This window comes from Diceros bicornis, chromosome 11, assembly GCF_020826845.1.
Source record: "Diceros bicornis minor isolate mBicDic1 chromosome 11, mDicBic1.mat.cur, whole genome shotgun sequence".
NCBI lineage: Eukaryota > Metazoa > Chordata > Mammalia > Perissodactyla > Rhinocerotidae > Diceros > Diceros bicornis.
This window is the reverse complement of record NC_080750.1, coordinates 71,539,065-71,565,726: the sequence shown is the minus strand read 5'-3', so window position 1 is coordinate 71,565,726 and position 26,662 is coordinate 71,539,065. Positions and strand designations below refer to the sequence as shown.

The 26,662-nt window shown below is 38.8% G+C and overlaps 1 protein-coding gene across 2 annotated transcripts in view; it reads left to right on the top strand.

The window, feature by feature from the left end:
* The window catches only part of PIWIL2 (piwi like RNA-mediated gene silencing 2), a 96,461-nt gene that overhangs the window by 39,595 nt on the left and 30,204 nt on the right, over positions 1-26,662 (top strand). Inside the window, exons 10-19 of one of the 2 annotated variants that reach the window (XM_058550560.1) lie at positions 140-328; positions 1,083-1,167; positions 1,904-1,993; positions 3,452-3,592; positions 9,471-9,584; positions 10,850-11,038; positions 13,104-13,205; positions 13,776-13,892; positions 14,692-14,780; positions 15,697-15,802. In XM_058550560.1, the coding sequence (XP_058406543.1) occupies positions 140-328; positions 1,083-1,167; positions 1,904-1,993; positions 3,452-3,592; positions 9,471-9,584; positions 10,850-11,038; positions 13,104-13,205; positions 13,776-13,892; positions 14,692-14,780; positions 15,697-15,802 (1,222 nt within the window). The remainder of the gene's footprint in view (positions 1-139; positions 329-1,082; positions 1,168-1,903; positions 1,994-3,451; positions 3,593-9,470; positions 9,585-10,849; positions 11,039-13,103; positions 13,206-13,775; positions 13,893-14,691; positions 14,781-15,696; positions 15,803-26,662) is intronic. The other variant, XM_058550561.1, reaches the window with a different exon arrangement.

The following is a 26,662-nucleotide window of genomic DNA, read 5'->3' as shown; positions in this document are numbered from 1 at the left end:
ATCTCTTGAGACAACTGGAGCTTTCCAGTGCTGTGTAGCTGTGATCATACCTCTAGAGTACTTATCTGCATCCCCTATCCCTTGCATATTGCTCTGTGTATAGAAATATGATCCAGAAATCTTTTTTCTCTTTCCAAAGGCATGCCATGTATCAGCAGAACAAAGAAAACTTTCAGGATGAGTGTACTAAGCATCTGGTTGGCAATATTGTTATAACTCGATACAACAATCGTACCTATCGTATTGATGATGTGGATTGGAATAAGACTCCAAAAGATAGCTTCACAATGTCTGATGGAAAGGAGATGACATTCTTGGAATACTACAGGTAGAAAGAAGAGGCTGGACTTGAACCTGTGGCGAGGGTGGGACGTAGTCTACCATTCTCCAACAGGATGTTGAGTTCCATAGTAGCATACGATGGGAGACTTCAAAAATAAGTGGATTTGTAATGCGCCTAAGATTGAATGGGCTGGTTTGTGGGATTTGACCAGAATATGCTACCCTTACAACTTCATTCCTTTTAGTACTTTTGGAAATTACTTCATAAATTAGTCTCAGGGCTTTGAATCATATTTCCTTTGCTGGTTGGGTTAGAAGTCTGGTTGGAGAGGTTAAATCAAAGTCATTAATCATTTTTTTTATGTATATATGGACTTTTTAATTGCTGTGTATTTAATTGCTGTATCACCAAATAGATACTAAAAAGTAAGTTTGTCCTGTTATTTTGTATTATAGGCGATTCCAATACCATTTGCAGCTTTAGAATTGAGCAGAAAATGAAAGTCATTAATCATTTGACTATCATTTTGCATTCCTAGTTGCCTAAGCCCTTTAGCCTGATGCAGTTTTAAATAAATTCTTTCCTGGACCATTAGCCTGTTTCTCTTCCATTTACTCGCAACGTTAACTTGAGCCTGCTTTTTCCAGTTATGAGTATGCTATGGTGAGTTTCCGATGGATCCTGGACAAGGGTGTTATGCAAATTTTGTACCTCAGTCCTGGTTAGGAGACTCAGATTATGTTGCTATAAGAGTAGTGATATGCTTCTGAAATTTTTTCCTGCCTCTGCCCTGCTCTAGCAAAAACTATGGAATCACAATTAAGGAAGAGGACCAGCCACTGCTGATCCACAGGCCCAGTGAGAGACAGAATGACCGAGGGATGGTAAGTCGGGGTGTCAGGCTTATACTTCCAGCTTCAGTTCTTTATCCCGTCAGCTGCTCTTGCCTTCTTCACAGCTCTGGGAACCATGGACAATGATTATAGCGTGGTTGGGGAAAGCTGTGCAAGGTTTTGTCTGTCTCCTCTAGCCAGAGGTGTCACTTCACACTGTAGGATTTGCTTTTGAAGTCCCCATCATGAAGAGCTCAATATCCATTTGAGCAAGTTAGGTTAAGGAGTAAGGAGAATTTGCTGCTAAAGAAGATTAAAACACTGGATCCATTAGGGAAGTTATAGACATTTTAATAGGGCTAGGGGCCAGGGGAAGGTGCGTCGACGCCTGACTCCTCAGTCTTAAGTGTGAAGACTGAAGAGCGACAGTCTAAGATGAGATGGAGGCACCAGTTGGATAGGATGTGTTGTCTTAGCTTGTCTGGAAGCCCAAGAGGGACAGAATTGTTTTGTTTTTCTAGTTTTTCCTCTCTTCTGACAGTTTGAATATTTTTTCCTTTGCCTAATACAACAGGCTATATGTATTGTGACTGAGAGGAAAAAGGGTAAAATACTTGTAGTGTTTCTCTGCCCTCTTCTCTGGGGTTTTATATTCCTTAGTGTCCCACTTATATGCATGCAGGACTAGCCCTGGGGATGGCTTGTCTGTACAAGTCCGGGGGAACAGGATCCTCTTTTACTGCCTTACTTTTCCTCTCCATTCTCCCTCTCCATTCTCTCTTCAAAGCTGCTAAAAGGTGAAATCCTGCTGCTGCCTGAGCTTTCCTTCATGACCGGAATCCCTGAGAAGATGAAGAAGGACTTCAGAGCCATGAAGGTGAGAACTGCCTGCTTTGAACGGAAGACCTTTTTGATAGCAGATTGAGTGGAACCAGGCCAGGCCTGCGTCTTTACCTGGGTGGGTCCCTTCTTCCAGGCTCCAGTTTTCCTTTCTGTGAAACATGATCCAGGTCCCTTCCCACACTCTGTGAAAAAGCCAATCAGAGCTTCCTTTTGAAGGTTGTTAGAAGAGTAGACCAACTGGATTATAAGGTAAAGGGAAACAAATAATTCTGTCTTCACCCTCACCAATCAGATAGATGACTATAAACTGGTCATATGATCATAAATGAGATTGTTTGAGAGCACTGATTGGTTTTTAACATTTCTGTAAGCCTTTAGTTTACTTGAAGGGGTGGAGGAGATAATGCAGCAAAAAGTCAGCAAGTCAGAGGGTGAGGTAAAAGGGTAGAAGTTTATCTTAGGGAGCTCAGAGTGCCCTGGCAGTGTTGGGCTCCGTTCCCATAGGAGATAGCTGAGAAGCAGGGGTGTGTGCGGCACCGTGAGGCCGGACCCTGAGTGCTTTGCCTCCACACTCTGACTCCACACTTGAGCCACTCTGCTGCCTCACTTTTCCAGGCCTTGCTGTCCTATCCCTGGACCCATGCTTGTCTCAGATGCCACATATTGTTTTTAGTAAAATCATAAAGAGCCTGAAGTAAAGCTCAAAATTCCTGTAAGAGATTTCTTTCATGTTTATCTTCTGATACTTCTGTTTTTAATATGTAGGTCAAGGCTCCTTCCTTACAACTCCCAGTTGCCTAATGACTTTATGATCACAGAGCTGCATATATAGCCCCATAGACTCACTGACCCTGATTGCCTCGCAGGGAACAACAGTTGTACAATTCATTAGTCCCAGAAGAATGAAGAAAGAACTCACTTATGTGATTCAGAATCTTGATACACACCTGTTAGGTATTCATTCAACAATAGATATTTAGAAAGCACCTGTTATGGGCCAAATACTGGATAAAAAAGTCTTATGGTAACATTAAGTGGCTCGTACAGTATGACATAAAGTATAAGACTGGCTATGGTTTTCCATTCTGTTATGTTTGGCTCTGTGCCTGGCACAGGGCATTTTTTCCCTCTATTTTTCCTAAATATTATATAGGTGTAATCAAGCCCCCTCCTGCTCCTATTTCATAGAATCTCTTAGGAATTTTAAATTCAGAACATAGCTTTGAGAAAGAGAGAAGATTTAGCTGTCATGAGGGAGAAAGAAACAATAACATTTAAAATTCTTACTTTTATGATTAAAATTTTAATGTTATACCTTTTTCACACTCCTGAGAGATGTTTATTAAAGTCCTTGGAGAGAGATGAAAATTTCTACAGATTTCAATGGGAAGGGGGTTTCTTACAGAAATATTTTAGACACATTGAGGTTTTTTAAACCTCATATTGGTGAAAGTAATACTTACAACATTATTTCCATTTTAATTCTGTTTAGGATCTGACCCAGCAGATCAACTTGAGCCCCAAACAGCACCATAATGCATTGGAATGCTTGCTACAGAGAATTTCAAAGAATGAGACAGCCAGCAAGGAACTGACCCGCTGGGGACTCTGTTTGCAGAAAGATGTGCATAAGGTAAGCCAGGGAACGGGATGGGATAGGAAACAGCATTAACCGAAGGTGTTAGAGCTGTGTGAGACTGGGTGATAACTTCTTAGCTTGTCTTTATTTTGGAGTCTTGCTTGATTTTTATACTCTTTTTTTGTTCTCAGTCATAATACTTTAATATCCTTGATTTAATTTTCTAATATCTCTTACAGATTTTTCCTCTATTTCCCAGGGATCCAAGCTGTTAATTTCCAGTCAAACAGATAGCAAAAGGAATATTGACTTAAAATTTACCTCATTTTCAGTTTTCTAATCCACATTATTTTTAAAGGTCTATACATCTTTTACCTCATTTTCAGTTTTCTAATCCACATTATTTTTAAAGGTCTGTACATCTTTTTCCTTTTGTTTTTCATTCTTCCCAAGTTTTTTTTTTTCTTTCCCAATAATTAACGTGTGTTTCTTTGAATATAGTCTGTCATTCTTTCCATGGACATAAGGAGTCTCAGACTTGTACAGTCTAATTTTCTGTGGCCCTTTCTGCCTGCAGTCTGCCCGAGTCCGCCGTGTTGTCTTTTCTGCGGTGTGATCCGTGGTGCAGAGGCAGTGTGAGGTGGTGGTAACCTCCTTGGCCCTTGCTGTCAGCTTACGTGGCTCTGAATCTCAGGTCTGCCACTAGCTGCGTTAGTTACTTTGAGCAGATTACTTAGCATGTCTTAGTTTCTTTATCTGTAAAATGAGGATAATAATTGAGTTAAAAGAATTAAATGGTAAAATCTTTAGCATAGTATCTGACACAGAGCAAGTGCTCAGTAAATATTAGCTATTACTACTTTTTACCTTTCTTTCAAGGTTATACCAAAACAATTAATTCTATCTGTTCTCCAGTTCTCTTGCACTCTGGATTGACTCCTTGTTAAAAATTGTTTCTGTTTTTCTTTTTTATGTAAAAGTAATGGATAGTCAATAAGGAAAATATGGAAACTTCAGAAAATATAAAGAAAATAAAAACATCAGTAATTTCATCACCCAAAAATAAGAGCTCAATGATTTATTTTAGACACATATAAAGGATAACATTTGAATGTATTTCCTTCCCCTAAATGTTTTTCCTGTGAAAAGAAATCTTTTTCTTATAAAATTGTGATTATACTGTATATGGTTTTGCATCTTCTTTTTCATTTACTATTATATCTTGAACATGTTTTCATGTTATTAAATATTATTTGAAGATGTGGAAAACTTAAGCAAAAGAAGAAAAAGTTCATCCATAATCTTGCTGTATCAAAATAACTACTGTTAACATTTTGGTACATATCCTTCAGTGTTTTGTACGTATACATCCACGTGTATGTGTGCACGCACACATATAGTATGTATTCATATGGTTTCCTTTTTTCCCTCAGTATATTTAGAATGTTTTTCCATGTCATTTAATATTTTTCTAAATATTTTTAATGGCTGCTGGGTATTTCATTTTATTAATTTCCTATTCTTTTACATTCAAATGGAATTTAGTATTTTCCTATTATAACTAGTGATTCAGTGAACATCCTTGTAACTAAATCTTTGCACATTATTTTCATAGTCAAATTTATGGAAATTAAATTATTAGGTCAGGGAACATTTATGTTTTTAGTACTTTTATTATATATTGCCAATTATCTTCTGCAAAGGTTCAACAATTTTTTACTTTCATAAGCATAAGATGAATCTGATTCCTTACACTCTTGCCAATATGGGTATTGTTATTTTTTGTTAGACTTTTATAATATCGAGAAAATTATTAAAACATTTTTTTGATTATAGATAAAATATTTATTTTTTCTTCTTCCCCAAAGCCCCAGTACACAGTTGTGTATTCTAATTATAAGTCCTTCTAGTTCTTCTATGTGAGCCACCACTACAGCATGGCTACTGACGGATGAGTGGTGTGGTTCTGTGCCCAGGAACTGAACCCGGGCTGCCGAAGTGGAGTGCGCCAAACTTTAACCACTAGGCCATCAGGGCTGGCTCTATTTGTTATTTTTTTAAAAAAGCAAACAGTAGAGGTCATAGAGAGTAAAAATCCTCCATAATGACACTTCCCCCAGAGATAATCATTACTAGGTATGGACTCATTCAGTTTTTATGATACATACATTGCTATTTATTTTTTGCAAAAGCAGGATCATGTTATATGTAGTTAGAAAGTGATTTTAATGATTGCAACAAGTGCATCATATTGGTATATCATCAGCTTAGTTATCTTCCTATTTTTGGATATTTAGATCTAATTGATTTATCATTCTTAACTTTAATTTGTTTTTTAATTATACTTATGCCTTTTTCTTCCAGCTTTTCTTTTATATAAAGTATAATAGTAGTTTATGTTCAGCCTTATTGAGAAATTTTACCTTTTATTTTATACTTTAAATTTTTCCCTTAAAATATTTTTAAAGATTATTTTCCTGTTCATCTTTTTTTTTTTTAATTTTTTGTTTATTGCAGTAACGTTGGTTTATAAACATTGTAAAAATTTCAGGTGTACATCATTATACTTCTATTTCTGCATAGATTACATCATGTTCACCACCAAAATACTAATTGCAACCCATCACCACACACATGTACCGAATTATCCCTTTCACCCTCCTCCCTCCCCCCTTCCCCTCTGGTAACCACCAATCCAATCTCTGTCCCTATGTGTTTGTTTATTGTTGTTATTATCTACTACTTAATGAAGGAAATCATACGGTATTTGACCTTCTCCCTCTGACTTATTTCACTTTGCATTATACCCTCAATGTCCATCCATGTTGTCACAAATGGCTAGATTTCATCGTTTCTTATGGCTGAGTAGTATTCCATTGTGTATATATACCACATCTTCTTTATCCATTCGTCCCTTGATGGGCACTTAGGTTGCTTCCAAGTCTTGGCTATTGTGAATAACACTGCAGTGAACACAGGGGTGCATGTACCTTTACAAATCGGTGTTTTCAGGTTCTTTGGATAAATACCCAACAGTGGAATAGCTGGATCATATGGTAGTTCTGTCCTTGATTTTTTGAGGAATCACCATACTGTTTTCCATAGTGGGTGCACCAGTTTGCACTCCCACCAGCAGTGTATGAGAGTTCCCTTCTCTCCACATCCTCTCCAACACATGTTGTTTCCTGTCTTGTTAATTATAGCCATTCTGATGGGCGTGAGGTGATATCTCATTGTAGTTTTGATTTGCATTTCCCTGATAGTGATTTTGAACATCTTTTCATGTGTCTGTTGGCCATCTGTATATCTTCTTTGGAGAAATGTCTGTTCAGGTCTTTTGCCCATTTTTTAATTGGGTTGGTAGTTTTTTTGTTGTTGAGATGCATGAGTTCTTTATATATTTTGGAGATTAAGCCCTTATCAGATGTATGGTTTGCAATTATCTTCTCCCAGTTGTTAGGTTGTCTTTTCGTTTTGTTGATGGTTTCCTTTGCTGTGCAGAAGCTTTTTAGTTTGATGTAGTCCCATTTGTTTATTTTTTCTATTGTTTCTCTTGCCGGGTCAGACATGGTGTTTGTTTTTTTTGTTTTAATAATTTTATTTATTTATTTTTTTCCCCCAAAGCCCCAGTAGATAGTTGTATGTCATAGCTGCACATCCTTCTAGTTGCTGTATGTGGGACGCGGCCTCAGCATGGCCAGAGAAGAGGTGCGTCGCTGCGCGCCCAGGATCCGAACCTGGGCCACCAGCAGCGGAGCGCGCACACCTAACTGCTAAGCCACGGGGCCGGCCCGAGACATGGTGTTTGAAAAGATGTTGCTAAGACCGATGTCAAAGAGCGTACTGCCTATGTTTTCTTCTAGAAGTTTCACAGTTTCAGGTCTTACATTCAAGTCTTTAATCCATTTGGAGTTAATTTTTGTGTATGGTGTAAGGTAAGGGTCTACTTTCATTTTTTTGCATGTGACTGTCCAGTTTTCCCAACACCATTTGTTAAAGAGACTGTCTTTTCCCCATTGCATGTTCTTGGCTCCTTTGTCAAAGATTAGCTGTCCATGGGCCGGCGCCATGGCTTAGCGGTTAAGTGCGTGCGCTCCGATGCTGGCGGCTTGGGTTCGATCCCGGGCGTGCACCAACGCACCGCTTCTCCGGCCACGCTGAGGCCGTGTCCCACATACAGCAACTAGAAAGATGTGCAGCTATGATGTACAACTATCTACTGGGGCTTTGGGGGAAAAAATAAATAAATAAAATTAAAAAAAAAAAAGATTAAAAAAAAAAAGATTAGCTGTCCATAGATGTGTGGGTTTATTTCTGAGCTTTCGATTCTATTCCATTGATCTGTGTGTCTGTTTTTGTGCCAGTACCATGCTGTTTTCGTTACTATAGCTTTGTAGTATATTTTGAAACCAGGGAGTGTGATACCTCCAGCTTTGTTCTTTTTTCTCAGGATTCCTTTAGCTATTCGGGGTCTTTTGTTGTTCCATATAAACTTTAGGATTCTTTGTTCTATTTCTGTGAAAAATGTTGTTGGGACTTTGATAGGGATTGCATTGAATCTATAGATTGCTTTAGGAAGTATGGACATCTTAAGTATGTTAATTCTTCCAATCCAAGAGCACGGAATATCTTTCCATTTCTTTGTGTCTTCTTCAGTTTCTTTCAGAAATGTTTTATAGTTTTCGGTGTACTCCTGTTCATCTTGAAATTATAGTTGTTTGACATGCATTCTCTGATTCTAAAGAGACAATGTTTTTTTAATTGATGTCGTAGTAGTTTATAACATTGTGAAATTTTAGTTGTACATTATTGTTTGTCAGTCACCATATAAATGCCTCCCTTCACCCCTTGTGCCCACCCCCCAGCCACTTCCCCCTGGTAACTACCAAACTGTTCTCTCAGTCCTTGTGTTAGTTTATCTTCCACATATGAGTGAAGTCATACAGTGTTTGTCTTTCTCTGTCTGGTTTATTTCACTTAACATAATACCCTCCAGGTCCATCCATGTTGTTGCAAATGGGATGATTTTGTCTTTTTTTTATGGCTGAGTAGTATTCCATTGTATATATATACCACATATTCTTTGTCCAGTCATAAGTCGAGGGACACTTGGGTTGCTTCCACTTCTTGGCTATAGTGAATAATGCTGCACTGAACACAGGGGTGCATAGGCCTCTTTGGATTGTTGATTTCAGGTTCTTTGGGTAAATACCCAGTATTGGGGTAGCTGGATCGTAAGGTATTTTTATTTTTAATTTTTTGAGAAATCTCCATCCTGTTTTCCATAGAGGCTACACCAGTTTGCATTCCCGTCAGCAGTAAATTAGGGTTCCCATTTCTCCACAACCTCGCCAATATTTGTTATTTTTTGTCTTGGTGATTATAGCCATTCTAATGGGTATAAGATGATATTTTAGTGTAGTTTTGATTTGCATTTCCCTGATGATTAGTGATGTTGAACATCTTTTCATGTGCCTCTTGGCCATCTGTGTATCTTCCTTGGGAAATGTCTGTTCATATCCTCTGCCTGTTTTTTGATTGGGTTGTTTGTTTTTTTTTTGTTCAATTGTGTGAGTTCTTTATATATTATGGAGATTAACCCCTTGTTGGATATATGGTTTGCAAATATTTTCTCCCAGCTGGGGGGTTGAAAGAGACAATGTTTTTTAATCCCTTTCTTGGGAGACCCTGTTGGAATCTTTGATAATTAAAAAGCAGTGCCTATAAAAATTTTACCTGTATGTATATGTTCAGGGTGTTACTGACATCCACTATCACTGCTAGCAGTTTCATTTTTCTGCCATTCCCAGAAGTTATAACAGGACAAGTTTGTGTAGTGGAACTAACCAGTCCTCACAGAGAATAGTATCAGTGTTTTTCCAAATAATGTTTGCAGATGGCTCATGTCTGAGATATTTTATTTTCTGTTTAGATTGAAGGACGTGTTCTGCCAATGGAAAGAATTAACTTAAGAAATACTTCATTTGTCACATCTCAGGAACTAAACTGGATTAAAGAAGTAACCAGAGACCTTTCCATCTTGACTGTAAGTGATTTTTGAGGTTTTAAAGAGAGGACCAGTATTTTTAAAAGTGTGGAAATTAGGTGGCAAGAATGATTTGGTGTCCTCTTTTTGAGAGAAAGTACCAACTAAGTTCCCATCCTGAATTATCTCCTAAACAGGGATCCTTCAGACAGAACAAGTTGACTAGTTGTTAGAGGTAAGCCCTTTACTTGACCATAGACTGAGGAAGAGGAACTAAGTTGCTATGGTAATCCATATAGTGCCAGCCTATTACCCACTCTCCCTTTTTTCTTCCTTCTTTCTTTCTCTTTCCCCCTCTTTTTCCCTAGGGGTTCCTGGAAGGTGTTTTTATCCATGAAAAAGGTAAAATTAAAGCAGTCTCGGGCCGGCCCGGGTGGCATAGCAGTTAAGTGCGTGCGCTCCACCTCGGTGGCCCGGGGTTCGCCAGTTCGGATCCCGGGTGTGCACCTACGCACCGCTTGTTAAAAACCATGCTGTGGTGGCGTCCCATATAAAGTAGAGGAAGATGGGCACAGATGTTAGCCCAGAGCAAGTCTTCCTCAGCAAAAAAAGAGGAGGATTGGCATTGGATGTTAGCTCCGGGCTGATCTTCCTCACAAAAAAAAAAAAAAAAGCAGTCTCCCACCAAAGCAACCAAAGAACAAAATGGTATATAATTATTTTTAGTTGTTTTTGGCTAACCTGGTCTTTATGGCCATGCATAAAGTACTCACATCTGTTTCTAAAACTTTTTATTGAAATATAATATATTTAAAAAAAAAGTACACTTACAAGTGTATAGCTTGATGATTTTTCACAAGTTAAATAGACCTACGTAATCAACATCAAGGGTTAGGAAACAGAACTTTCCCAGTGCCCCATGCTCCTGGTTACTACCTACCTCTCACCCTTACACACCCCAAGAATAGTCACTATCCTGCCTTCTGACAGCATAGATTCACTTCAACTTTCTTGTACTTGATTTTTACATGAAACCACACAGTATATGTTTTATGTCTGCTTCATTTCTTCAGCCTTACATAGGTGAGTCTCATCCATATTGTTAGGTATGGCTGTAGTTCTTCTGTTGCCGTGTGGTATTCCATTGACTTTATGCCACCATTTACTTATCACACACATCTTTGTTAGTAATAGGAATTAGATAAGATAGGACTCAAGAAGAGAGAGTGAAAAGCAATTTATTCTCTAGAATAATGTTTCCTGGGTGTGAGTTTGGAGTGTTCAAGTTGTGGAAAGTACTGAAAATAGCTTGTGGTTGTTCCTAGGTCCCCATGCATTTCTGGGCACTGTTTTACCCAAAGAGAGCAGTGGATCAGGCCCGAGAACTGGTTAACATGTTAGAGAAGATAGCTGGCCCCATTGGCATGCACATGAGCCCACCAGCCTGGGTTGAACTGAAGGATGATCGAATAGAGACCTATATCAGAACCATTCAATCCATGCTGGGAGTTGAGGTAATAAATTAATTTGAGTAAATTTGTAGAATGCCTAATGTAAAATACCTGAATTCTTGATTTTAAATTATCTTAGTCATTAGTCTGCTGTCAGTGATGTCCAGGAAGCTGCATTTTACTCATGTGCACATAAAAGATTGAACTAAGGAAATAGTCTTTATGCCCTTTGGTTAATTTTGCTTCTCTCATTATGTGTTGGCATTCACTCTAGTGTTCTGTTCCTCACGTAATTGACTGAGGGAATAGTTGACTTAACTTTAGTTTGTTATCTATATAGAACATGTTGTGCTCAGAAAGCAACTTCCTGGGCCAGGTGCTGTCTTGCACGATTCAGTACTGAGCTGTCACAGTCTGGTCTGGCTCAAGATTCACATTGCTCTGGCGATGAACTTGGCAGATGGCCATCAGCTGGGCCCTCGTAGCTGATCAGGGCCAGTGGAGCTGAGCAGGCCAGAGCCCTCACTACTCACTAGTTCAGGCCTGCAGTTCTTATCTGTTTGTACATAAAACAGAGGAAGAAGACTAGGGAGGGAACAAAAGCGGAGAAAACGGTTTTGGAAATAATTAGTCCTTAAATTGAAGAGTCGGTTCTTGTGGGATCAATACTAGAATTGGATTGTCTTGGCATCATAGTTTTCTCTTTTGATCCACCACTCATAGCAGCATGCTCATGTTCTCTCTTTGTAGTTTGCTCCTGACTTCCCATGCCTATCATACTCTGCCATGGGCTTCCCCTGGGCCTGATCATCGATCAGTTCTGCTCTGCTTTCAAAAGAATAACCCAGTGTAGTACATCAACTCCCCCATTTCACAGCTTCTCATGTTCTTTTTATGAGAGTGTACTGCCAACAGTTTTTATGCAGCATGGATATGAGTTTCATCCATAGTGTTTACCAAACCTCACTCATATTGGTGTTGCTCTGTTATCTTTAGGGCATTCTGTTTTATTATTCTCTTTGTTAGGGGGTCACAGACTCAGATGTCTGTGGGAGCCAGATGAGTAACAACCAGGGGAGGTGGGCCAGGAGGGGACTGTAGTGAACTAAAGAGAGTAGGCTCCATGACTGCAGATAAAAGCCCAGCATTGTCAAATTGATTTTTAATTTGTTTTTCAATAGAAGCCAAAAATCTAGATTTGCATATGTGTGCACCAGCCTATGTTCAAATGTTAATTCAAAAAAAAAAACCTTGTAAATCATTATAGGCCTAAAATACCACATCTGTTTGCTAGATCCAGCCCGTAGGCTTCCAGTGTGCAGCCTATGTTCTACGTGACTTTGGAAGTTCTTTGATGTGATTGCTGTAATGTGTGTCCTCTGAGAAGTCTTAATCTAATGCTAATCTTGATTTGGAGTAGTACACCATTGATTTACCATTTATAGCAGTTTCTGGCGTAAAGCGTTGGCAACTTTATTTCACTTGAGTGCTGCTTTTCTTTATTCAGACTTTAAAAGATTCTCTGCTTTTAATATTGGCTCTCTTAAGCAGTGAGGGTAGAGGATGCTGATACGAGATATACTGCTGGCAATATCATTCTCTCTCCTAACTAGCAAGTTAGAGAAAGCTACTTACTAGATCTGCCAGTAGCTTCATTTGCTTCTGCATTTGGCTCTGAACTCCTTCTTGTGGTATTGCATTCCATGTTTCCTCAGTTAAAGTTCTGTAGTATGAATGTAATAGGGTGCTTAGTTTACTAAAGAGAGTGGTAAAAAACATTATAGGGAATTGAAAGCAGCAGATAATAAGTAACCCTTGCATATTTTCAAGCCTGGTCCTTTTCTAGGCATCTTAAGTCTCATAAATAAATCAGGTAGTAATCAGAACCAGCTCTATAATTTATGGTAATATATTATGTATCTGTGCAAAGAAGCCCTGGACCCAACAAATGCTCATTCAGGTTCAAGGACCTTTTCCTGTGTTGGCATGTCCACCGTGTTTGTTTCAGTCCCCTCTCTACCTTAAAGGTCCCGTGGCTTTGCAGACTCTCAAACTGCCCCCGACTGGATCTCTATCAAGGTCCCCCAAAGGTTCCAAAGCCTGACTTATATATGCTTTATCTTCTCAGGGGAAGATACAGATGGTTGTTTGCATCATCATGGGCACACGTGAGGATCTCTATGGGGCCATTAAAAAGCTATGCTGTGTGCAGGCTCCTGTGCCTTCGCAGGTGAGTGGGAGCTGGGCAGGAGGCACAGATGGAAACCCTAGCCTCCCTTGAGGCTTGGAAGAGAGGGGTACATATGTTCAAAAAGGCTAAAGTAACTATTAGAAGCCACCGTGTGTAGACCCTTCTGGTGAAACATTCCCTTTATTAGAGTAGCCTGATGAACAGCAGGTGCTCTTCATAAATGCCGCCTTTGTATTCCCAAATGAGCACTTTTGCTGTTCAGAGGCTGAGTCGCCAGGTGGTTTCATATGATGGGCTCGGAGAGTATAGGCTTCACTCTGAAAGGGGAAAGCTGGTGTTCCTGTGGAGGTTAAAAAAAATTTTACTCTGCATAGGATCCTTTTGAAAGTTTTGGTTTGTTGGTTGTTTTTTCGTATGGTGTTTTGGTATGTGTGTGTGCATGCATGCGCCTGCCTAGAAACCCTAGAGTTAGAACTATTAATGCAAAATGTATTATCTGCTAACTGGAGTTTCTTAAACAAATGTAGTATTCACTTTAGAATTGTTTACGTTGTCTGAGAGGCTGATAGTATCCTCTTTCCCCATATCTTTTTGGTCCCTTCGTTATAGGTCATCAATGTCCGAACCATTGGTCAGCCCGCCAGGCTTCGGAGTGTGGCCCAGAAGATTTTACTTCAGATTAACTGTAAATTGGGTGGTGAGCTCTGGGGAGTGGATATTCCCCTGGTGAGTGATGCTGAGATATGCCTTCATTCAATTCAACTCTCCAGAGAATCCTACCCAGCTATTTTCCTAGTTTTCCTCATATAGTTATCCTTATTCGCAAAGTGTAGTAGTCTAAATGGTTTGTTACCTACAAGCTAAGAACAGTTTTTACGTTTTTAAATGATTTAAAAAATAAAAATAAGACTAATATTTCTTGACACATGAAAAATTGTATGAAATTTAGTTTTCATTGTCCTTAAAGGAAATTTTATTGAAACATAGGCTTATTCCAGTATGTACCGTCTGTGGCTGCTTTCCTGCTGCAGTGGCAGGATTGAATGGTTGCTACAGAGAATGTGTGACTCAGAAAGCCTAAGATGTTTACTCTTTAGTCCTTCACAGAGAGTTTGCTGTCCCTTGGTTCAGATCTCTGGCTTTTGTTCATAGTGTTTTAAAAAGGTCAAATGGAGGGGCTGGCCTGGTGTTGTAGTGGTTGGGCTCACAAGCTCTGCTTTGGCCACCCAGAGTTCGCAGGTTCCGATCCCAGGTGCGGACCTACATACCGCTCATCAAGCCATGCTGTGGTGGCGTCCCACATGCAAAATAGAGGAAGATTGGCACACATGTTAGCTCAGGGACAATCTTCCTCACCAAAAAACAAAAAACAAAAAAACAACAAAAAGGTCAAATGGATTTCAGTCTTTCTCTTCCTTTCCTAGAACTTATTTTCATATATTGTTTTAGGGTTCAGATAATAATTAAAGATGGGGTGATGGATTGCTTGGGGTTTTTTGGTGTGTTTTTTTGTTTTCTCACCCAGAAACAATTAATGGTGATCGGAATGGATGTCTACCATGACCCCAGCAGGGGCATGCGGTCCGTGGTTGGCTTTGTTGCGAGCATCAATCTGTAAGTACTATTCAGAGTTCCATTTTGTTTGGTTATCTCATTTTAATGCCTAATCTTATAAATCCAGCAAGTATTTTTTTGAGTATTTTGTATACTATAATACTCAAAACAGTATACTTTTATTTAATAAATAAGTGTATACTAAACTCCTTCCTCCATCTCCCTGTGATATTTATGGAATCTATATATCAAATTTGTCACGTGTGCGTTTGTTCCCTGGCTGCAGTGTAATCTCCTTTGGAATGGGGGCTGTCTTGGTGGTGGTGTTTTTTCCCCCAGAAATGACGGGTTTTTTGTTGTTTGTTCTGGTTGTAAAAATAAGGCATGCTCATGCAAATATCTGCATAAATTTAGAAGGTGAAAGTTTTTCATGGCCCATCTTTTGTTAACCACCACAAAGGTTTGATGTATATATACTTTCAGATTCTATTTTATGTATATGTTAACACATATACGTGTTTGTGTATATGTATACATACATAAATGGCATATTACTATGTATACTGATTCTCAGTTTGTTTTATGTATTTAAATTATATATTTTGGACATTTTCGCATATCAATACAAATAAATCTCAAACGGTTCTTTTTAACTGCTGCGTGGAATTTATCATATGCTGCGGCACTATTTATTTAACTAATCCTCTGTTGGTGGATATCTAGGTTGTTAAATTTTTTCAATTGGAGGCAGTTTTGTAGCAAATATCCACAATTATGCCTGTATTTTTACATTCTGTATACGGCTTACATATATCTTCCCCCCCATCTCTGTGTGTTTTTACATGTAACGTAAATGCATTTACTAGGTACTTGTGGGATTGGTGCACAGAGAAGCCCATGTGTGCTGCCAGTCAGACTGTGGGTCTTCCTCTGTGAGTGTGTCCTCATCTCTCTCTCTTTACTGCCTCTACCCCAGCACTCTCACAAAATGGTATTCACGAGTGGTGTTCCAGATGCCTCATCAGGAGATTGTGGATAGCCTGAAGCTGTGCCTGGTGGGCTCCTTAAAAAAGTTTTATGAGGTGAGGAGAACAGAAATTCTAAAGTTTCAGGATTTTTAAGGACTGCCTACCTGACCACATTGAGAGGAAGTCTGATTTAGTGGGAGGGACCCCAAATTGAAGGTGAGGCTGCTAAACAGACTGGAAAGTTAGTCGTGGCTGAATGGCAGCTCACAGGGACCGCTTTCAGACTTCTCCTCGTACAGAGCAGCTTAAAGAGCTAAATGCTTTGATTGCGTTTGGTAAGTAATGGTTATTTCCCAGGTTGTCAGCCTGACCCCTATAGACGTAGTCTTCATGGCCTTACCAGGGAAGTTGGGGGTAAATTACAGCAATTAAAGCAGCTTATGAATTTACTCAGCTTTTTATGGCTTGTCATTAGGCATTCATTTTGGTTCAGGATGCCTCCCTGTAAATCACCCCTAGAACTCCACAGAATGCTAACCATGGGGAATTGCTGTCATTAAGCTGATATTGGGTCTGGAACAATGAGCAAGCAAGGTACTGGTTTTACCTTGGCCAGTACATCAAAGGAAGCACTGATAAGTGGCTTTCGTTTCTTAGGGTCAGAGTTAGCCCTTTGCATAGAGATTAAACTGCAAGAAATTTAATAATTTTGTATGATTGAAGTCAGTCTCTAGAACTCCACCTTGTTTCTTTTTAGAAAGACGTTTCCTACAGTGTCCTTCAAATACTTTGATACTGTTTCAGTATTAGAGATTATGTAAAAAAGAAGTTGAATTTTTGTCTCTAAGGAGGTCCATGTGATACGCTACTTTGTCACCCAGTTTACCACACCTTCCTTTCTCTTGTTGTTGTTACTATTGTTTTACCTCAAAGTTCCATCTGTCTTTTAGGCCCTAGCCCAAAGATGACTTCTGTGAAGCCTTTCCCATTTTTCCCCCCACTGCTCTATCCCTTAGCTGGACTTATTTCTTTATGTTCTTCTCTCAGGACCCTTTGTTTATATTCTGTGTAGTGGTTATCACATCCTGCCTTATATTAGATATTTGTATCCTTATTTATCTCTCCCTCTGTGTTGTAAATTACTTAAGCACTGTCTGGTTATTGATGGCTGTGTAACAAATTCCCCTAAAACTTAGTGGCATGCAGTGAGCATTTATGATGGTTGTAGTTGTGAGGTTGGTTAGGGCACAGTGGGCTCTGGTTCTCTCGGTGTGGGCCTCCTCATGTGCTCTTTCCACATGAGCTGGTTTGGGCTTCCTCACAGCTTGGTGGCTGGGTTCAGAGCATGAGAGTTCCAAGAGACTTAGAAAGCCAAGTGGAAGACATGCTGCCTCTTATACCTCAGCCTTGAAAGTCACGCATTATCATTTCCACTGCGTGCTGTGTGTCAAGTAGCATCATTCTCAATATGCCTTGACGTTTGGAGGAGCCAGTGTGGGAGATGGTTAGATTTAAAGAAACAACTAACCTGCTCTAAAAAAGCCATTACATACATTTTCATGTTTTTGTACTAATTTAATTACTCTTCCCTCTTGATCTACCACTATTTGTACCTTACAATAAACTTGTGCAGTACTCTTTAGCGTAGAAGTTAGCTGGTGGTTAGTTAATCCAGTTCTTGCTCAGGCCAGTCGTTTTTCCATCAGTTTTACATCCTCAGGGGGTTTTAACCCAGTTTTCCAATATATTTGATTATCAATATCAGTATTATCATAAGACTTGATTACATGATATAGTTGAATCTTACCAACAAGGTTAGTGTCATGCTACATTGCAGTATGGTGATAGATATAAGCTGAAACATGAGTCAGAAGATACTGGCACATTTAGAGTCCCACTTAGGCATGAATAATTAGTCCAATTCATCATCATGTTATATGACCAAAATGTTTCCCAGTGCTATGCCACTTAAGTTTGTAGGCTTCCATTAGACATTGTCAGTTTCCAAAAGCAGGAATGGTTTCAGTAACGTGGCTTCACCACTTCAGGCATCCGGTATACTTGAGCTAACAGACAACATCATCTCTTGCTCTGAGCCTTTTTTTTTTTTTTCCTGAGGAAGATTAGCCCTGAGCTAATATCTGTTGCCAGTCTTCCTCATTTTTTGCTTGAGGAAGATTAGCCCTGAGCTAACATCCATGCCAATCTTCCTCTACTTTTTTTATATGTGGGTCACTGCCACAGCATGGCTGATGAGTGATGTATGTCTGCGCCCGGGATCCAAACCCACGAACCTGGGTCACCGAAGCAGAATGCACAAAACTTAACCACTATGCCACGTGGCCGGTCCCACCTTGAGCCTTTTTTTTAGGGACCGATGTAATATTGGATTTCCCTCATTGCGTAACCATTTATCCTTCCTTTATCCTCAGCCATCAGCTACCATTCTTCTTTCTCTCTATTTATACCTGAACTTTTCTGCCTTTGGGAGGGACGTTAGGTTTGGCCACTGTGCTGGTTCTAGGTTGCTGACAGCAATACTGTTGTAGCAAGTGCTTCCCCCTTAGTCCACTCCCGTTCATACAGGGTGGGCTTACATAAGTACAGAACTAGTGGGCTATCTCGACCACTAGGCCGTCTAGCTGCATTTCCTATGAACCTTAATTTTGCCAGAGGGGTGAAAGCACGGTCCACCCCGTCAGGCCCTTAGGAACTCTAACATAAATGTTTAAAACATAGTTACAGTTTCTTGCTTAGGGATTGTTATGGGTTGAATTGCGCCCCCAAAAAGATGTTGAAGTCCTAACTACCAGTAACAGTGAATGTGACCCTGTTTGGAAATAGAGTTTTTGCAGATGATCAAGTTAAGATGAGTTCATTAGAGTGGGCCCTAATCCAGTATGGCCGTGTCCTTATGAGAAGTGAAGATTTGGGCACAGAGACAGACACAGAGGACAGACAATGTGAAGACCTTGGGAAATTGCCATCTATAAGCCAAGGAATGCCTGAGGCTACCCGAAACTAGGAGGGAATCATGGAACAGATTCTCTCTCACAGCCCTCAGAAAGAAACAACCCTCCCAAAACCTTCTTTTGGACTTCTAAACTCCAGCACTGTGAAACAATAGACTTCTGTTGTTTAAGCCACTCAGTTAATGGTGCTTTGTTATGGCAGCTCTAGCAAATGAATACATGGTTCATCCGAGCTCTGGCACTTGCAGGTGCAGCTCTGGTCCGAGACCCACTGCATCAGGTAGGAAAAAAAGAGTGTTGAAGTCACGTGGGGGAAAACAAAAAGGGTATTGTTATACCAGCATCCTCCCCCACCCCCTTTTCTGTAGATCCCCCAGAGAAGTGGAAGAATTTACCTAGTGGGGACATTCCCTTGGCCCAGGTCATGTTGAGTGTGAGTATACACTCATGAAAGTGTGTAAGCCAGCCCCTCATGCCTTTATTCCCTCGATTTTAGACAATAAATGTTTTAGTTGCCCATTCTAGTTCTCTATCAGACTGTTACTCTGAGGATGAGAGTGTGTTCCTTGGTGTGAAGAAATGTGACTGAGCAGTCCAAATTGGTACAGTGCCTTCTGTTTTAGTCCTTTTATAGTATTTTGAGCATTTGCATCTGTCAGAAGGTCTGCAAAGCCCAGTCCAGAGTAGGTGTCTGTTTCTGTCAGGAACTATTTGTAGCCACCAGTTCAATGTGCCAGCTGTGTGCAGAGCCTTCCTCTCAGGGATCTGCCCCAGGGCTGTCTGCGGTCTGTCTCTCCTCTTGGCAGACAAAACAGTTCTTGTTGGCATTTTGCACTTCAGAGGGTGCAAGAGAAATTTATGTCTAGATTCAGCCCATTTCTGCATTGCTGCAGCCCCCGATGTCCACTGGTTTTCATGGACCCAGTTGCCACTCGAGCAAGCACACCAGGATATCCGCTTGCTGGTTCCCACCACTTTCTGATCCTGGAAGGGGGTAATTCCCTGTTCACCCTTCCCCCTGCTTCCTAGTAACAATCTAATCTGCTTTATGTCTCTATGGACTTGCCTATTTTGGATATGTTATATAGAGGTAATCATAAAATATGTGACCTTTTGTGTCTGGCTTCTTTAATTGAGCATGTTTTTAAGGTTCATCCAAGTTGTAGCATATATCACTACTTTGTTCTTTTTTATGGATGAATAATATTCCATTTTATGTTTATTCCACACTTTATCCATTCATCATTGATAGATGTGTAGACTGTTGCCACCTTTTGATTATCGTGAATAATGCTGCTATGAACATGATTGTATGTGTATTTGTTTAAGTACCTGTTTTCACTTCTTTTGGGTATAGACCTAGGAGTGAAATTGATGGGTCATATGGTAATTCTATGTTTTTTTTAAGGAACCACAAACTATTTTCCAGAGCTTTGCACCAGTTTACATTCTTACCAGTAATGTAGGAGGGTTCCAATTTCTCCACGTCCTTGCCAACACATTTATTTTCCGTTTTTTTAATTATAGCCATTGTGAAGTGGTATCTCATTGTGGTTTTAGCTTACATTTCTTTAATGACTAGTGATGTTGAACGTCTTTTCATATGCTTATTGTCCATTTGTATATCTCCTTAGGAGAAGTCCTTTCCAGTACTTTCCTCATTTTTTAATTTATCTGTCTTTTTGTTGTAAGAGTTGCAAGAGTGTTTTTACATATTCTGGATACAGAACCCTTGTCTGATATATGATTTGTAAAAATATTTTCTTCCATTATGTAGGGCATCTTCACTTTCTTGATAGTTATTTGGTGCACAGAAGTTTTAAATTTTGATCAAGTCCAATTTGTCTATTTTTTCTTTTGTTCCTTGTGCTTTGGTGTCAAATCTTAAGAACCTGTTACCAAATCTGAGGTCATGAAGGTTTACGTCTATGTTTTCTTCTAACAGTTTTATAGCTTTAGCTCTTATATTTAGGTCGTTAATCCATTTTGCATTATATTTTGTATATGGAGTGAGGTAGGGGTCCAACTTTACTCTTTTGCATGCGGTTGTCCACTTGTCCCAGCACCATTTGAAGAGATTATATTCTTTCTCCGTAGAATGGTATTGGCACTCTTGTTAAAAATCATTTAGCCATAGAGGTTTAGGTTTCTTTCTGAACTCTCAATTCTATCCCATTGGTCTGTATATCATCCTTATGTCAGTACAACACTGTTTTGATTACTCTTTCTTTTTAATTAGTTTTGAAATTGGGAAGTGTGAGTCTTCCAGTTTTGTTTTTCTTTTTCAATATTGTTTTGGCTATTTAGGGTCCCTGGGAATTCCATTTGAATTTGAGAATAGGTATTTCCATTTCTGCAAAAAAGGCCATGGGACTTTTGATAGAGATTATGTTGAATTTGTACATTGCTTTGCAAGTATTGCTATCTTAATAATATTTAGTCTTGCAATATATGGACGCAGGATATCTCCATTTATTTAGGTCTTCCTTAATTTCTTTTAGCAATGTTTTGTAGTTTTCATGTACAAGTATTTCACCTTCTTGGTTGAATTTATTCTTAGGTATTTTATTCTTTTGGATGCTAAATGGAGTAGTGTTCTTAATTTTATTTTTGGATTGTTCCTTGCTCCTATATAAAAACATAACTGGGTTTTGTGTGTTAATCTTTACTCCTGCAACTGTTCTGAATTTAATAGCTTTAGTAGGTTTTTTTTTAATTCTTTGATATTTTCTATATATAGAATCATGTCATCTGCAAATAGAGATAGTTATACTTCTTCCTTTTCAATTTGGATGCCTTTTATTTATTTTTCTTGCTTACTTGCTCTGGCTGGAACTTCCAGTACAATGTTAAATAACAGTGGTGAAAACAGGCATTTTTGTCTTTTTCCTGCTCTTAGGGGGATAAAGTCTTTCATCATTGAGTATGATGCTAGCTGTGGGTTTTTCATAAACTCCCTTTATCATGTTAAGGAAGTTTCCTTCTATTCCTAATTTGCTGAGTTTTTTTAATAATGAAAGTGTGTTGGATTTTATCAAATGCTTTTTCTGCATATTTATGACAGTCTGGTTCATATTAATACCAAAGTAATTTCAATAGTATACAAAAACTTTCTTCCCATACAGTTCTATTCTCTTCCTCTTTCTTTGTGCTAATTCTATATGAGGGTTCTCCAGAAAGACAGAACCAATAGGGTGTGTGTGTGTGTGTGTGTGTGTTTTGTGTGTGTTTACTTACTTAGGAATTGCCTCATGTGATTTATGGAGGCTGGAAAGGGCAAAATTTGCATGGTGGGCCAGCAGGCTGGAGACCCAGGGAAGAACTGTTGTTGCAGATCAAGTTTGAGTTTATCCTACTTGGTGTTCTTTAGGCTTCTTGAATGTCAGTCAATTTTTTCATCAAATTTGGGAGTTTTGGGTCCACTATTTTTTCAAATATTCTTTTTGCCCTTTCTCTCTCTCCTTTCCTACTCAGACTCCAATTATTTGTATGTTGGTATGCTTAATGGTGTCTCACATTCTCAGCGGCTGCATTCATTTTTTTCGTCCTTCATTTTTTTCTATCTTTTTCTCATGCTGGGTAATCTCGATTGACCTGTCTCCTAGTTTGCTGATTATTTCTTCTGCCTGACCAAATCTGCTATTAAACACTTCTGGTGAACTTTTCATTTTAATTATTATACTTTGCAACTCCAAAATTTCTATTTGGTTCTTTCTTATAATTTTTATATCTTTATTGATAGTCTTTATTTGGTGAAACACATTCTCATGCTTTCTTTAAGGTCTTTAGATGTAGTTTCCTTTAGTTCTTTGAACAGTATTTAAAATAGTTAGTTTAAAGTCCTTGGTGAGTAGAACCAATGTCTGGGCTTTCCCCAGGACAGTTTCTATTGACTACTTTTTTTCACATGCAGTGGGCCATACTTTAGTATTTCTTGGCATGTCTCATAATTTTTTATTGAAAATTAGACATTTTTAATCTAATGTTGGCAATTTGCAAATCAGATCTCCACACCCAGAATGCTGTTCAGATTGTTGCAAGCCTCTGGTTAGTTTCAACAGTTCTAAAAAAAGTTGATGTTGACCATTTTTGCAGTGTACTTGTTGCTTTTATGGAGGAACAGATTTTGGGGGGTCCCTACTTTCTCATGCAAGAAGTATTTCCTGAGGAGTGCTTTTGACAATCTTATAGTTTTCTAGGTGGACAGTGGTTGGAGTCTAGAACTCACTAAAGGTAGATGGCGCTAGGAAACCTCCATCATTTTGGTTTGGAGCCACAAAGGGCTACATCCTAGCAATAAGGGTGATTGAGAGGGATATAAGCCTTTAGAGCAAAGTACAGCTCATCTTTGAATTATTTCAATTCTAAAAATGAGATATGATGACCTGGAGTGCTAGTGTTCCCAAGTTTCTCATAGTGCTAATACTCCAGACACTTGGAAGAAACAAACTTAAATCTTCTCTGTATGAAAAACATCATTCCAGGGGCTGGCCCGGTGGTGCAGTGGTTAAGTGCACATGCTCCGCTTCGGCAGCCTGGGGTTCGCAGGTTCGGATCCTGGGCACACACCGACACACCACTTGTCCACTTGTCAAGCCGTGCTGTGGCGGCGTTCCCTATAAAGTAGAGGAAGATGGGCATGGATGTTAGCCCAGGGCCAATCTTCCTCAGCAAAAAGGAAAAAGAGGAGGATTGGCATCAGATGTTAGCTCAGGGCTAATCTTCCTCACGCGCACACACATGCACACACAAATCACTCCAGCCACCACATTATTTCTATTAACAATATTGTAACTACTGTGTTTGGCGCTCAATTTTTAGAAAGGAATATGTATATATTATACATAATGTATACATGTGTATGTGTACATATTTGTATGTATATATAGGTATGTATATATATACACATACACATATACATACATATGTATACATTCATACATATACACACACGTATATACATGTATATACGTGTGTGTGTATATATGTAATCTACTTGAGTTTAATTGAAGATTTAATAAAGCATAGAAGACTAAGAAAGCCAAGACAGAAAAAGACAGGAACCCAGAGAGATGATGAGGGCTGTATTTGGATTCTTTTCCCCTGGGGACATATGCTGATTCTGGAAGAGACAGCTGAAAGGTGGAAAAGCTATGTAGCACTTTTGAAGTTTTTAGGGATCAAAACTGAAGGCCAGGGCCCCCAAATCAGTGGTGGTCCTGAGTATACGCCTTGCTCTTTGGCCTATGAATCTAAAGGGCTACAAACTAGGAGTAAAGAAGAATTGTAGGTAGACTGACTCTGAATCATTTCAGTCCCTGAATATGGATTTAAGTGAACTCTGACAGCTAGTTTCACTGCCCACTTGCCAGAAGCAAAAACAAATCCTCTGAAGGAAGATAACATTGTCCTAGGCATTAAATTCTACAGTGTTTCTATGATGTCTAGCAATCAATAATAATAACTAAGAACACAAGGAGAGAAAGTGAAGGGACTGAAAACCAACAACAGATCATCAATCCTGATCCACAGAGGATTCAGATAATTGAGTAGTCAGACACATTTAAAAATAGCTACACTTAACATGTTCAAAGAGGTAAAAGACAACATTAATTTTAACAAAATTGGAAACTGAAAAAAACAGAATTTCTAGAACTGAAAATTATGCTAACCAAAATTAAATACTCAATGGATGGGTGTATTAGGTTGCTAGGGCTGCCATAACAACATACCATAGACTGGGTAGCTTAAACAACAAAAAGTTATTTTCTCATAATTCTGGAGGATGGGAAGTCCAAGATCAAGGTGCTGGCAGGGTCAGATTCTCCTGAGACCTCTCTCCTTGTCTTACAAATAACTGTCTTCTCTCTGTGTCACGTGGTCTTCACCCTGTGTGTGTCTGTGTTCTAATCTCCTCTTCTTATAAAGACAGTCGTATTTGATTAGGGCCCACCCCATTAACCTCCTTTAAACTTAATAATCACTTTAAAGACCCTATCTCCAAATACAGTCACATTCTGTGATACTGGGGGTTAGGACTTCAACATACAAATTTTGGGGAAACAACTGCACATATAACAATGGGTAACAGTAGTTTAGACTTAACTGAGGAAGTAAAGAGTCAGCTGAAAGATAAGAAAATCAAACTGAAGTATTGAGATGTAAAAGGTTAGAAAATATAACAGGGCAACAGACATGGGATATATGGGGTTAAAATATAATATATGCATATAATAAGAGGCCCAGAAGGAGGTTAGAGAGGACAGAAGAAATAACTGAAAAGACAATGGTGAAGAATATTTCAAAAATGGTAGAAGACATGAAGGCACAGATACAAGAAATCCACCAAATCCCAAGCAGTATATGTGAAAAGAAAAGTGCACTTAGGCAGATTATAATAAAACTTTTGAAAGTTTTATTTGAAAGACAAATATATATATACATATTAAGACCAGTCAAAGGAAAATAAAAAGAGAGGTTACTTTCAAAGGAGCAACAGGGCCGGCCCCGTGGCTTAGCGGTTAAGTGCGCGCGCTCCACTGCTGGCGGCCCGGGTTCGGATCCCGGGTGCGCACCGACGCACCGCTTCTCCCGCCATGCTGGGGCTGCGTCCCACATACAGCAGCTAGAAGGATGTGCAGCTATGACGTACAACTATCTACTGGGGCTTTGGGGGGAAAATAAATAAATAAATAAAATCTCAAAGGAGCAACAAATGGACTAATAGCTAACTTGTCAAAATAAGCAGTATAAGCCACAAATAATAAAATAATAGCTACAAAGTGCTGAAATAAAATAACTGCCAAATAGAATCTAATGTCCACTAAAAAATAACTTTTAATAAGGTTAAATAAAGACATTCCATGGCAAATAAAAAATTGAGAGACTCTGTCACCAGCAGATTTACACTGAAGGAAAATACTGAAGAGCGTTCTTCAGCTAGAAGGCAAGTTATTCCAGAGAGAAGCCTAGAAATAGTTATAGGAATAAAAGTGGCAGATATAGAGGTAAATTTAAATGAATACATACCATCTAAGATAAAAATATAATGTTGTGAGTGGATATATATTTGTGTATGTGTGTATAAGTTTCAAATTAATGACAACAAAAGACATATGTCAGGAGGAAGTAAATGAAATTTTGATGCTTTCAGTTCCTTGAATTGTTGGTGAAAAGATGAAAGTACTAATTCATATTACAGTTTGATATGCTAAAGATAAATTATGTAATTTCTAGAGTAGCCACTAAAAGAATTATAAAAGAATATATAACTATCAAGATGAAAGAAGAGAAAATAATTTAAAAAAAATTTTTTTAAGGAAGGAAAAAAAAAAAGAGTGTGGAACAGGTGAGACAAACAGAAACAGTAGTTGAACATGGAAAATGTTATGCTAAGTGAAAGAAGCCAGTCACAAAAGACCACATATTATATGATTCTATTTATGAGAAATGTTCAGAACAGGGAAATATAGAGAGACAGAAGATAGATTAGTGGTTGCTTAGGGCTGAGGTGGGGAGGAAATAGGAGGGTGGGTACAGTGGTGATAGCTGAAGAGTATGGGGTTTCTGTGTGAGGTGATGAAAATGTTATAAAATTGATTGTCGTGATGGTTGTACATATCTGTGAATATACTAAAAGCCATTGAATTTTACACTTTAAATTGGTGAATTGTATGGTATGTGATTTATATCTCAATAAAGATATTCAAAAAAAATTTTTTAAAGAACCATATAGAAATTCTGGAGTCGTAAAATATAGTAAATGAAAGTTTCACTAGAGGAGCCTAACATCAAATTTGATTAGGTAAAAGAAATAACCAACATACAAGAAAAAAGCTGGGAAAGTGACAAAGATGTGGAGACTAAGAAGCATGCTACTGAACAACCAATGGATCATTGAAGAAATTAAAGGAGAAATCAGAGAATATCTGGCGACAAATGAAAATGAAAATACACCATGCCAACTCATATGGGATGTAGCAAAAGCAGTCCTGAGAGGGAA